This window comes from Macrobrachium rosenbergii, chromosome 2 (genome assembly GCF_040412425.1).
Source record: "Macrobrachium rosenbergii isolate ZJJX-2024 chromosome 2, ASM4041242v1, whole genome shotgun sequence".
Taxonomy (NCBI): Eukaryota; Metazoa; Arthropoda; class Malacostraca; order Decapoda; family Palaemonidae; genus Macrobrachium; species Macrobrachium rosenbergii.
Window position 1 is genome coordinate 68,306,506 of NC_089742.1, and position 13,614 is coordinate 68,320,119.

Below are 13,614 nucleotides of genomic sequence, written 5' to 3' on the forward strand. Positions count from 1 at the left end.
CTGGTCTCCTTTTTCTCTGAATTTGAATAAACTGGGTAAGTAGGTAGCTCTCAGGATGGTGATTTTTCCATCGAATGATTCTTTTAACCTTTACCTATTGTTTCAAGATCACAGACCAGTTTACAGATAAAAACTGAAACGATTTTCTTTTTAGATTTCAGAAACTATGATAGTGGGAGTCCCTTAATCCTGAGAATTTGATAGATCAGGTACTTTTAGAGTGGTAAGTATTTCCCCTCGTATTTCCGACCTTGACATTTTTGAAAATTTCACGTCAATTCATATCTCGACACCTTACTAAGGTGAGTCTAAATTATTAAAAAATATTCTTACTTAGGTCTGTTTTTTAAAATCACAGGTGAGTTTAGTGGAGTAATTTTATTTTTTGTCATAATTTTGTCACTGTTTTTACCCCTAATGTTCTTTATTTTTACTTTTTTCAAGGTCATTAGTCCAATTAATGGTTAAGATTTCATTTTCTCTGAATCTGATGAAGCACCCTAAGTCAAATACTGTGACGATTGTATTCATACGTAATTGCATTATGTAATGTTGGTGTCTAATGGAAGAGTCTTTACCTCAATTTTGTACTTATTTAAGTGTCCTTATTCTCAACATAAGCAGACAACTCATATCAGCTGCTCCAACATTTAACCTTTTCTTTCTCAATTACCAGCCGCACTTCATTTTCTTCTTGCTAGACCCCAGTCTTTGATTCCACAGTTTTTGTGGAGCTTTTGCTACGCTTCTTGCCTAGCCAATTTCGTGATTAACGCTTCCTTCATTCCACCATTTCCATACCATATGCTTTCTAATATCTACAACCGTCACCCACTTTCTCTCTTCTACCATTCATCCTGGGCTCCCGCTGACACTCGTCATTAGTTTCTACCACAAATTATGTTCATGTACTAAAGTAAAGTTTCCAGATATTGATTAAAAACTGTCAACATCATACTGCAATTATCAATTTCAAGCTGAACGGGAAAAAGCGCACTTAAGGTCACAAATTCGTTACAAAAGTCACAGTACTGTTCAGAACAATTCAGTATTCTTGAATAATAATTTCTAATCTTCTCTTTCTGTCTTTTATTTATTTTTTTAGTAAAAATAGTTGCAACCTGACATGTAATTCATTTAACAAAATAGATGAAGACATTGTTGATAAAAAAATCTATACGGTGCTTAGAAGTAGAATGCATTTCGCACTGAGTAAATCAAAATTTCCCTTCTTCCTATGTAGTTTATATGGAAGTTTATACAAATTTTTCAGCCTCTTTATCTATTTAGTTATTTATCTATTGTTTTTTTTTTTTTTGAGATTCGACCCGGCATGTCACTGTAACTCCGCCAGGTTATCCTGGCCTCGTTGTTGCCATAGCAGATGGGTAGGGAGCGTGGCTGGCGGGTATTATACATGTACTGTATAAGGTTTGGTATAACATTTTAATTGGACGTACATGTCCAATTCTAAATGTCTTTTCAACACAAGTTAAGCCTGTTGCCACCCCACGGAGGAAATGAATGTGGTTATTTGTCGAGATAAAAATGTCCGTCTCTTCATTTATTACCTAATTTTCATTACAACTTATAACCTATTCGAGAAATTGTTTAACGTACGTCATTGACTTGTCATTACCGTAAGCACTGAGAGTGAGGTAAAATATCCGTTTATCTAAGTTTTACTGTAAAAGTGACCTTGTGGTTCTTCCTGTTAAGAATCTGACAATATTTCACCGTGCCTAGGGAAAAAAAAAGGTCTCATCTCTACAGAGACAATCATACCAACATCTCATTTTCTCGCTTACAGGGATGAAGTAAAATGGTCCATTCCACCAGCAATCTTTGCTTCACTTTTTTCAAGAACTGATAAAGTCACGTCCCCTTCATGTTTCTAGGGCCTGGCTATACATTCAGCTAGATATACGACAGATCACGCACACGTACAGAGAGAGAGAGAGAGAGAGAGAGAGAGAGAGAGAGAGAGAGAGAGAGAGAGAGAGAGAGAGAATAGGTGAGGTTTGATTTTAAAAATAACCACAACTGTTACATAATTCCTTATCTTTAATCTCTAACAAATTCAGTTATGAATTCTGCCATAGTAATCTAATTCATTAAACTGAGAATTTGAACCTAACCACGGGGAGAGGGGGGGCGTGTTCCGGACAAACCAGCTCAACTCACTGCCGTTCCCAAACCCCGGATGAATAGGGCGTTGGAGTCGGGAAGAGCGACGAAGGTGAAACATTTGCTAAAGCCAGTAACCTGAAATTAGCCGTTCTAGACAAAACAGCTGGAGAAGGGTTATAAGTTAAGTTAAGTATACCTTAGTTTTACCAGACCACTGAGCTGATTAACAGCTCTCCTAGGGCTGGCCCGAAGGATTAGACTTATTTTACGTGGCTAAGAACCAATTGGTTACTTAGCAACGGGACCTACAGCTTATTGTGGAATCCGAACCACATTATAGCGAGAAATGAATTTCTATCACCAGAAATAAATTCCTCTAACTCTTCATCAGCCGGCCGCGGGAATTGAACTCCGGCCCATCGAGTGACAGTCTGAAGCTCAACCAGCTCGGCCAACAAAGGGCTAGAAGGCTTATAAAAACAGCGATCCCGACTAGAGATTAAGCTGAGAAGAAGAAGAAGAAGAAGAAGAAGAAGAAGAGCTAGACTGAGAATTTGACGTTATCGTTTAAGGCGTTCCATTAAACTTTCTTGTGCTTGGTCTGTTCTCGTCTGGCCGGGAAAATGGCACTAGGTTGCCTATCCTATAGGACTCTGTATTTGAAACAAAATTTGCTGGGTCAGCAACCATTTTCAAAGGCTATTTTCGACTTTTATGGAATATTTTAGTTATTTTTTCCCCTTCATCTAAGAATTCAAGAGCCATGATTAAAATAGGAAACTTTATGAGTTAAGTATAATAATTTTATGTTGACAGAGAGAGAGAGAGAGAGAGAGAGAGAGAGAGAGAGAGAGAGAGAGAGAGAGAGACTTGATTTCCTACATAATTTCCTCACGTGTAAGTCACATCACCACTTCTAGATCCTGCAAAATATCTGATCGAGACAAGGAGTTTGGTATGGTTTAGAGTCGACTCAACATTCCTTTACTCAAAACAGCTGGAGTATACTGGATGTAGAGTGTAGAGTAAGGCCTTGGCACGAAAAAAGATACAGGATTAATGTTGACAGCAGTCTGCCTATTATATAAATGATTCACGGTCGAGTTTTTCTTGCGCATCCCTGAGAAACAAAAGAATAGTCCTGAATAAATCACGACTTTGAAATGTAGGCCTATACTCCTCTTTCTTCCCTTCGGTGGAAGTTTTCAGTTTCTTTGATTGATTATGAATAAATGAAGAGTTTTAGAGAATGTCCATGATGTACTTCCTAGGCACGGCTGTCTTAAATAATTCAGAATGGGAGTTAGCGTGTTATTCAAATATTCTGCTCCGATACCAATCGCTGGATTCCATTAGGCTGAGCTCAGAAAGGATGTAGCCTTGAGAGAGATACATCCCTATTTTTCATCACACATTATTATACTTTGCATCCTTAGAAACTGAAGGCTAAATGAAAGTAAATGGCACCCTTTTAGATGTTTACTGTCGTTTATCTCCAAGGTCAATGCTATCATCAGTGGCTGAGCGACAGAAATAAGAAAATGCATTAGAATTAAAATTCTTTTCCACCGGACGTTCGTCTTTGTTTTCACGCTCAGATTCCAGCGTTCAGGTTATTGACTATTATCGCTAGATATTATGAGGTTGAACTTATTGCCTTTTAGCATTTATCTTGAAGTATCTGGCTAGATGGAAGATGTCAGGAACTCTCTCTCTCTCTCTCTTGTTACAATAATCATATTTAAGAAGGGTTTAACGATAAATTCGTTCTCCTCCTTCCCTGAATAAAGAAAATCTTTTACTGCTAACATCGGCTGTACCTGACATGTAGTCATCATTATACACACACAAGTATATATATATATACACATGTATATATACATATATATATTATATATACACACATGTATATATATGTATATAATATATATATATATATATATATATATATAATATATATATATACATGTATATATATATAATATATATATATATATATATACATATATATATATATATATAATATATATATATATATATATATATATATATATAATATATATATATATATATATATATATATATATATATATATATATATATATATATATATATATATATATATATATATATATATCAAATATTCACATGATTTAATTGTCAGCTGAAGCACCAGAAAGTGTAAAAAAAGGAGGCTACATAGTACCAAGCACTTATTAGACAATTATATATATTTTTTTTAACGGCTCGTTCACTTTTTGAGATTATTTCGGCTTGTAAAGGCCTAATAATACATTTACTCTACATGTTTTAAGTAAGAGTTTTCTCGTTCACTTGTTACATATTTTCCATTACTGTGTGGCCTTATGTGTAAAATGCACGAAATTATTGTTCTTCCCCAGGATTCGAACTGGGGTTAGGTGGGGGGAGAGGTTCAATGATACACTATAATGCTACCCTCTTATAACCTACGACCGCTGTACTATTGTTCCATGATTTTAGCATGACCACTTATTACATCCTGATTTGCTATTTTTCTTTAACAAACCTATTAATGGCATAATTACCCATTTTTGACGAGGGGAACTGTTCGATCTAATCAAATTATAGATAAACCTTTGTAATGCTTAAAGGTTTTGTAATTTTAGTAAGGTCTGACAAAATTCATGTAGTCAATTTCCCCTCCTGCGGGTTTACTCCGATGTGTTGATTCATAATATCTACTTTTCTTCATCTCAATACTCTTCTTCAGTTAACAGCAATATTTTTTTTTTTCTTTCGCCTATTTCTGGTTAAAACGTACAGGAAATTGATTTCTGTTCCTGTTGTTTCTCATTTCAGTCAAAGGCTTCCTACACCTCTAACTCACTAGCTTTTTTTTTTTTATACGGGTGAGTCTTTGTTTATTACGAGTACACCTTATTACGAGTACACCTCTCATTTTTTTAAAATATTTCTTTTGAAGTTAATCTCAGAATAATTCATTTCCGGGAGATCTTTCCATAATGAAGTGGGAAGCTTTTCTCGGAGAAATAGACAAGGCTTACTATCATTGAATAGTAATAAGATTAATTATCTTTTTTCTGCCACTATTATTCCTTCATTCTTGTGTATATTTAGTATACGAGCACCTAGATTAATGTACATCAGTGTTAAATGTTTATCAGATAACACACATAGCGCAACCATATTACAAAAAACGGGAAAAATCTACAAGTCAAATGAGGAAGTCCTATATAATGACTGCAGTTTTTCTCTTTTAAGTAGATTCTCTAGCTGTGTAAAACTAGCTGATTTTCTCCGTTTACATACAAAATTCTCCTGTTGCAGTTTTCCTTGATTTAACCGAACGATATATTTTCTTTCTCTCTTTATTGGCTTCGTTTTAAATTGGTTGTAAAATCATCTGACTGCTAAACGCAAATTCTCGTCAGAAGGAAATTATGCATACGGCCAATAATAAAACAGATACCATATGGAGCTGATGAACTCGATTCAAGTATTTTAACTACTTGCATTTATTACAGCTACACCTGTGCCCCACCACAGACAGGTAGTTACAAGTGTTGTGCATGTATGTATGTATGTATATATATCTTGACCAGCGTCAGCTTTATTGATCAGTGGTTAACGTCTCATAAGGTCTTTCACTAATAAACACATTGTGTCCCTGTTAAACTGGTAGCAAATTAATAACCTGGTGGTTATTCAATTCTGACTTTGGATCTCAGGTGGGGGTAGGGTACGGTTCGGTGCTAGCATCCTCAGCTCAAAAACGGCTTGTTGAAAACGGAAGGTTGAAATCCCCTGGTTATATATATATATATATATATATATATATATATATATATATATATATATATATATATAATATATATATATATATATATATATATATATATATATATATATATATACTGTATATATACACACATGTATATATATATAATATATATTGTTAGGGACCCAGGGGATGCTAACCTTCCCATTTTCAACAAGCCGTTTTTGAGTTGAGGATGCTAATACCGAACCTACCCTACACTGGCTGAGATCCAAAGTCAGAGTTGAATAACCACTAGGTTATTAATTTGCTGCCATTTTTACAGCGACACAATGAGTTTATCAGGAAAGACCTTATGAGACGTTAACCACTGATTAATAAAGCCGACACTGGTCAAATATATATTATATATATATATATATATATGTATATATATAAAGCACGTTAAAACGAAGAAAAAAATATATATACAGTATATATCAGTATATATATATACAGATATATAAATATACATATGTACATATATGTATATATATATATTATAATATATATATATATATATATATATATATATATATATATATATATATATATATATATATATATATATATATATATATATATATATATATATGTGTGTGTGTGTGTGTGTGTGTGAACTCATTGCAATATTGTTAAGGCAACTCAGCATTGCTTCCCAAACGTTCGTGTTCCAAGACTGTTCAAGTGATCTAAGTAACAGAGGCGCAGGATCGTTAACTGCCAACAAGAGTTTCCACAGCGAGAGGTAAGACTTCATCTGTTGCTCCTTAACTTGTCACTTGGAAAAGGTTCTGGAAGCAGGAAAGCGTTCGTGGTTATTCTCGCCACATAACCGGCATACTCATTCCCAAAGAGCGACATTCCAGTAAATCTAAAAATTCTTTTCCCTTTTTACACTCACACGAGGTAAGTAAAGCCAAGCTCTGCAAGGACAAAGGGGAAAAAAGGATTGCTTTTATTTCTAACAACTGAATATGTCAGCCATTTCATGAGACTGCGTTCTCGAAAAAGAATTTTTAGAGTTGTGTAACACGAGAAGTTAATATTGGTGTCTTTTTCCGGGAAAGTTTTGCTTTGCTATTTATGTTACAGAGTTTTGATGAAATTGCTCCAGTTATTGGAGAAGAGAGAGAGAGAGAGAGAGAGAGAGAGAGAGAGAGAGAGAGAGAGAGAGAGAGAGAGAGAGAGAGAGAGAGAGAGATTTACATGTAGATACCTGTAGATTGGTTCCAGGATTACTTTGTCGAGGCCCCTCCTTTTGTGAAATCCGTTATTATTTTGAAAATTATTGAAGAGAGAGAGAGAGAGAGAGAGAGAGAGAGAGAGAGAGAGAGAGAGAGAGAGAGAGAGAGAGAGATTTACATGTAGATACCTGTAGATTGGTTCCAGGATTACTTTGTCGAGGCCCTCCTTTTTGTGAAATCCGTTATTATTTGTGAAAATTATTGAAGAGAGAGAGAGAGAGAGAGAGAGAGAGAGAGAGAGAGAGAGAGAGAGAGAGAGAGAGAGTTTGTTGGTGTTCATTTTTCTTACTCCTGAATCACAGTAATTTTCATAACATTTGCGTTGTACCACGGCGTTAATTATGAGTTCCAACATCACGAGAGGAGAGGAAGAAACTAACCGTGAATTCCTAAGCTTGGGGCCTGTGGGATAAAAACAGTGACTTGGCATGTGTTACAAGGTTGCTGGAGGAGAGTCCCTTATTAAGTCCAATGGAACAGTGACCGAAATAATAACTACAGAAAAAGTTAGCAAAGAAATCTAATTGCATAGAAAATGAGCCTCTATAAATGGGTAGGAGCAAGTCCAACGATTCACACTTGTCTAGAGGGGACACTAGGGAAGAAACACCCAAAATATTAGAGCAATATGTATGCTAATTAGCGACCGATGAGAAGATTACATAAGCTAATTAATTGTGAGACGAAAATACAGGTTAGAAACGAAGGTATCAAAACAAAACTAAGAATTTTTTAGAGGCAACTTAAGCAATTTGACCTGTGCGATATCTTCGGAACAAGTTGGCAGTAACCTGAAAACACGAGACGCTGAGGGTTGATGAAATTTTTGCCAGAAAAAGAAAAAGGAAGGAACTGTTACTTTGTGATAATTCTTTCAAGATGAGATTCGACAGAAGAAAAAGCGCCTCGAGCCGAGAGTGAATAGCAGAGGATGGTAGGATCTAAAGCAGGTGAGTATTTAATGGGTTGCATCAATAAGTGCCTTAAGGGGAAACTTGAAATTAAGCTAATGGATAGAACTTAACACTGTTGCATGATGTTCGTCCAATGATTAAGGTATTCATTGTCAACAATGAGCTATGGAATGGATTTTGGTGAGATAAGTTCTGTTTGGTGTACTGTACGTTGGAGTATAATTTCCCTGTTGATTTCAAGACAAACTAAAAAAAAGTCACTTCAGTTTTAACCCCCGTTTTGTACAGTGAAATGATTCACCGTCTTTTAATAGGGACAGACAAGTACAATTCACCATTTATGAAAATAAAAGTCATGTATCCTGATTACGAACTAATGGAATAAATTAACGTTAGTTAACGTTTCGGTGTGTTGAATGAGCAGAGCCCACGTGCGGGTTTTAAAAATCCCTGGCAGCAAATATGAGGTTTTGTAATTAGAACAGAATTTTCCTCATTGTTTATTTTATCTTCTCTTAGACTGAAAAATAGTATAATCCAAACTTTATCTTTGGGGGAAAAAAGGAATGCAACCTGTATATTTCTGTGATTAAGTTATGAAAACCAAAATAATGAAACTAAATAAGCGGCTATTTTCATCCCCGGAGAAGTTTTTCCTAGAATTTTTAGGCGAGCTCTGAATCTTTTCACGTTAAATCTTCATACATAACTCAAAATTATTTACAAATTCTAAAAAAATTTAATTGCTCCGCTTAAGTTTAAATCAGTATGTTTAAAATGTAATTACAAAAACTGAAGAGCGAATTTGTTTTGCTTAGTTGGAGGAAAATATTATCCTCTAAAGGTAAATTGTTCTATATGTTATGCTAATTTAACTTCAATCTTTCGTAGCTATGAAATTCCGCTATCCGCTGAGATCTAATGTGAGTTTTTGTTTATTCTAAGAAGAATTTTACCTTTCGTGCAAACCAGAAATTACTTTGAATTATAACTAATTTTTTTTTTGTTTCATCTCGGAGTCCAAGCGCCGAATCTGAAGGGAATATTATTAAATAGAATTTCAAACTGCCGCCTTCATAAATTAGGGCAGGGAGAAAATCGTATTAATTTTTAATCACAGATGTTCGAGAATGTTTATCAGAAAATTCTGGAAAATCTTAGACTAAAATCTTGTTACTAGACATGAAGAAAGTGTCGGTAAAATGTTTGAGTAATTACACTGACGTGGAAATTTGTTATAAATCAGATCTCTGGTTGACTTCCGCCTGTATGCAGACCACTAGGAAGACTACCACAACTTGATACTATTTATTATCATTAATCATTATTAATAATACTTAAAATGTGCGCATATTTACACATATTAGGCCTAAAAATTCATTAAGTTGCAAAACACCCTTCCGGGAAACTTCAATCACTACATAGCAAAGAGAGGGACAGAGGTGAATTACACACACACACACACACGCTCATACACACGAATGCGTACCCATGCACAAACAGGAACAACACTATTGTAAAAAAAGACCAAGGTAATTCCCTACTATGAGAAAAACACTAGTTAACCTTTACGCACACATTGTTATCTAACAGAAAATTAAAATAAAATACGAAAACAATAATGATGTGGCGTCGACTTTAAGTGTTCTTATACGAAATTGACTTACACATAGATCCAGTGTCTATAAATTTGGAATGACCTCTATTTGTGTTTTATTTCCTGTAAACTTCTGAGTAATTTGCTCTCTGTTCCATTTCTGTGAAACATCAATTAATTTGCACTACATTCCCCATTCTGTTCAGTAATAACTGATTTCTCTTTATGTTCATTTCTGCAAATGATGGACTAATATTCTCTGTTATAATTTCTCTACACTACCAATTAATTTTCTCTGTAAAAGTGTTGTTTAAATTAAATTGGTTGTAGTCCTAATTTCCACATCAATTTTTACACAAGTTAGCCAACAACAAATGATCTCACCTGCATGAGACGACAGGATCTAAACATTATAGCCGAATACCTCCGAATACTTCCAAGGGCCCTGCATGTCTCTGGACGTCTGCCTTCTTAGGTCTCCTTAAGAGAGAGAGAGAGAGAGAGAGAGAAAAGGATGCCGCAACCTGCGGGGTAAGTTTAATCTCTGCAGCTTGTGAGGTGACGTGAGTATTTCTTGCATTCTGGAATGGGAAGACGAGAGGCAGCAGGTGAGCGCGAAGGGTTCCATGGATAATAGTGCTCTATCGCACAACCTGAATAGCCCATGCAATGGCCACATTAAAACCGTGGAAAACCATCTGGATTCCATAAAAGAGGAGGAAGGAGGAAAAGGAGGGGAAGGTAGAGTGCTGAGGAAGAAGCAGATGAGTGAGGATAAGAGGAAGAGGAACCAGAGAAAGGGAAAGAAGTGAATGTAGAAGGAGAGGGGAAGGGAGAGGAAAGCAGGGAAAGACTGGAGGAAGAGAAAAAAAAAGAAATATGGGGAGAGGAGCGTGGTAGGAAGAGGCGAGGGGGAGGAGGGGAAGCACAAGGAAGAGGGAAAGGATTAATGGAAAGTAGTGGTGTAGGAGAAAAGGAGAGTGAGGAGGAAAGGGTGGAGAAGGAAGAGGGCAGAGAATGTAGAGTAAGAGTGAGAGGAGGAGAGGGGGGGAAGAGAGAGAAGAGGAGGAGAGGAGGAGGGGAAGAAGAGAAAGAGCAGAAAAGGGGGGGCAGGGGAGTAGGAAGAAGCGGAAGAGTAAAACGAGATAAACGAAAACGGACAGATGGTAATATCGATAATGAAACAAAGGCTACTTTAATAAGACGCCAGTCTACGTAACCACACTAATCACATTAACGAGCCGAGGGAGAAATGAAAACCCCGAGGGAAGTGCCTCGCTGAGACGGTGCCTTGAAGATTCTGTGACTAACAAAAAGAAAAAAAAATGAATGGAAAAGAGAAGACTCGCTTCTCCTTGAAGGACATTCAAGGGATTTCGGTCTCTGGGTGGGGATTGACAGGGAGATGGGGAATAGGGATGGGGTGGGGTGGAAGGGGGGAGGAGGTCCTTGTAACGCCCACCATCCTCTTCCTATCCCGTCGAATCAAAAGATCTGGAATTCCAGAGTCCCTCGAGGACGAGCATAAAGGGCTTTGTGAAGTGGATGAAACCACGTTGCACTCCTTTTCAGATATGAAGTGAACCTGTATTAATAACCTTTCTGTCAGTCAGAGAGCGAGAGAGTAAGAGAGAGAGAGAGAGAGAGAGAGAGAGAGAGAAAAGTACAGGTCAAATATAAAAATAAAAATAGAGAAGAGAGAGAGAGAGAGAGAGAGAGAGAGAGAGAGAGGGGATAAAAACTAAGACGGTGAGACGTGATCATACGAAAAAACCAAAGAATTAATTTAAAAAGCATAATTTCGCAATGAGGAAAGAATACTCAAGAAAGTTGTTGGAACAAATGATAACCCTTCATAAAGACTAAAATTGATAATATGCAAACACAAACACACACGTGCTAACATTCACTACTACTACTACTACTACTACTACCATAACCATCCCAAGGCAACCGTCATCCAACCCCGTTCCACCCATCCCAACCCCTTCCTCAGAGCCCAGCTATAATTTTTCCCTATTCTCTCGAAGATAATTCACTTAATGCAACTCCGGAGATCTCGTAAAAAAGAAACCGAAGTTTGGCTGTGTTGTTGATATTTTACTCAAAGTTTGTTAACCATAAACAAAACTTTAATTTCCTCCGAGTCTTTCATCGTAATGAAAGGAAATTTACTGATGGAAAGTAGGAATTCTGAGATTGGGTCGAATTTGCATATCAGGCTAATATGTGGAGTGAACGATAAAGGAAGGTTCCTTCCCCCGCCGCTTTAAGTAATAACGATGAACTACTCGTTAGAAGATGCTGGGAAAAATATCGAATGCCTTTCAGAGCCTTAAATTCCATTCTTTCCTCTGTCGTTCGGTAACGTGGCATTTTGCTATCATGGATGACCGCAATTCGAACGAAGGAAAACTTTACCATTTCCTAAAATTTGTTGAAATTGAGAAATAGACAAAGATCAAACAAAAAGATCTGAGGGGAGAGCCCCTTAAGACCATGAACTGATCTCGATCATCTATAAATTTTCTCATATCAACTTGATAGAGAAGACCTACCTCGAAAATTTTACATATAAAAGAGATCTAAGAGTTTTTCGATTTTTCCTTTCCTTAGGTCGCCTACTAACGAGCTCGATCTCAGCACGTTCCACCTATTCTAAATATCATTATTTTTCTTAATGCTGTTGTTGTTCACAAAGTACATACCGATGGAAAACTTTAAAAGACGTTTCACAAAAGTAAGTTGTGCACATATATTAAAAAGATAAAAAAAAAGACGACAGGGAAGGAGAATAAAAGTAAATAACGGTGAAATTAATATGTGAATACGTGAAAAAATAAATATATAATTTTACGAATTAACTCTCCCCCACAAAACAAAAGATTTCAGACCTAAGGCTCCAGAAGGTCATGGCACAAGAGAACAGCTGTATACTGTATGTCCGTGTTGGAAGTTGTCACATCTGTTGGAGAATGACTGCTTTGTCCGACTGTCATCTCATTGGTTTTGCTGCTGAAATCAGCTAAAGCATTAAAGCTTCTCAACTTACTGCTCATTTTCTCAGTACCCTGAAGAGCCTCATGCCCCGGTTCTCAAGTTTCCAGGGCATCCAGAGTTTCTGGGCAAATCTCTTGCACACGGCTGAGCTTACTCCTTGTGCAAGGATTTTCACTTTACTTAATAGGCAATCTCATCTCTACCAATGATAAAAGACAGAAATCTACTCCTTTCACGGTCTTTATGCTTTCTTAGAGTAATTTCTTTTCTTTATCCTTCCTACATTAGATTGAATAATTTTGAAAATTTCCTGCCTGTCTTGCACCGATACCTCCATTCTTTGCGAAATATTTCCCTTCTCCTTTCTCCTCTCAAACTTGTCTTCAGTCCTGTAAGTGGAGGATATTCGGTTAAAATTCCGTGCTTGCAAGATGAATTTGCTTATCAAAATACTACACACGTACATGTACGTAGTATTTCTTCTTTGGAATAAAAAAATAATCCACTCAGACCTTCAATGGGGAAGGTAATGGGGTCACAGATGTCATCATTATCGGAAGCCACCCTATATTCTCGTGATTTGAGCGGAGAAAGTTTTATTTATTTTTACAAATATTAAATGATCGTCAAGGGTATAAGATGGTCGTGAGTTCAAAACTTAACTGCCTTTGTAGGGAATAGGACACACTATCTCTCCCTTAACGCTGTGTACCGATCACATCAACACCACTGACTTTTTTCCGTCTTTTTTACTTATTCCATTCCTAATTTCTCAAGGAAATTCGGGAGCGGATGCTATTAGGAACTGATACATTGCAAAAATCCTGCTCAAAGTGAAATTTCAGAGACTCGAAGCGCGATTCTCAAGAGGATTTTCGGACCGTCGCGTTGTTTTCACAACAAGAA

The 13,614-nt window shown here is 36.5% G+C and overlaps 1 protein-coding gene across 7 annotated transcripts in view; it reads right to left on the minus strand.

Annotated features, from left to right (window-relative positions):
* LOC136848067 (transcription factor SOX-4-like) overlaps positions 1–13,614 on the minus strand; it is a 367,604-nt gene that overhangs the window by 105,088 nt on the left and 248,902 nt on the right. For 5 of the 7 annotated variants that reach the window (XM_067120259.1, XM_067120282.1, XM_067120243.1 and 2 more), the window contains one exon: positions 10,093–10,289. The exons of the other annotated variants lie outside the window; for them this stretch is intronic. In XM_067120259.1, coding sequence (XP_066976360.1) covers positions 10,093–10,119 — 27 coding nt within the window. In that variant the 5' untranslated portion in view covers positions 10,120–10,289. The remainder of the gene's footprint in view (positions 1–10,092; positions 10,290–13,614) is intronic. 7 annotated transcript variants of the gene reach the window in all.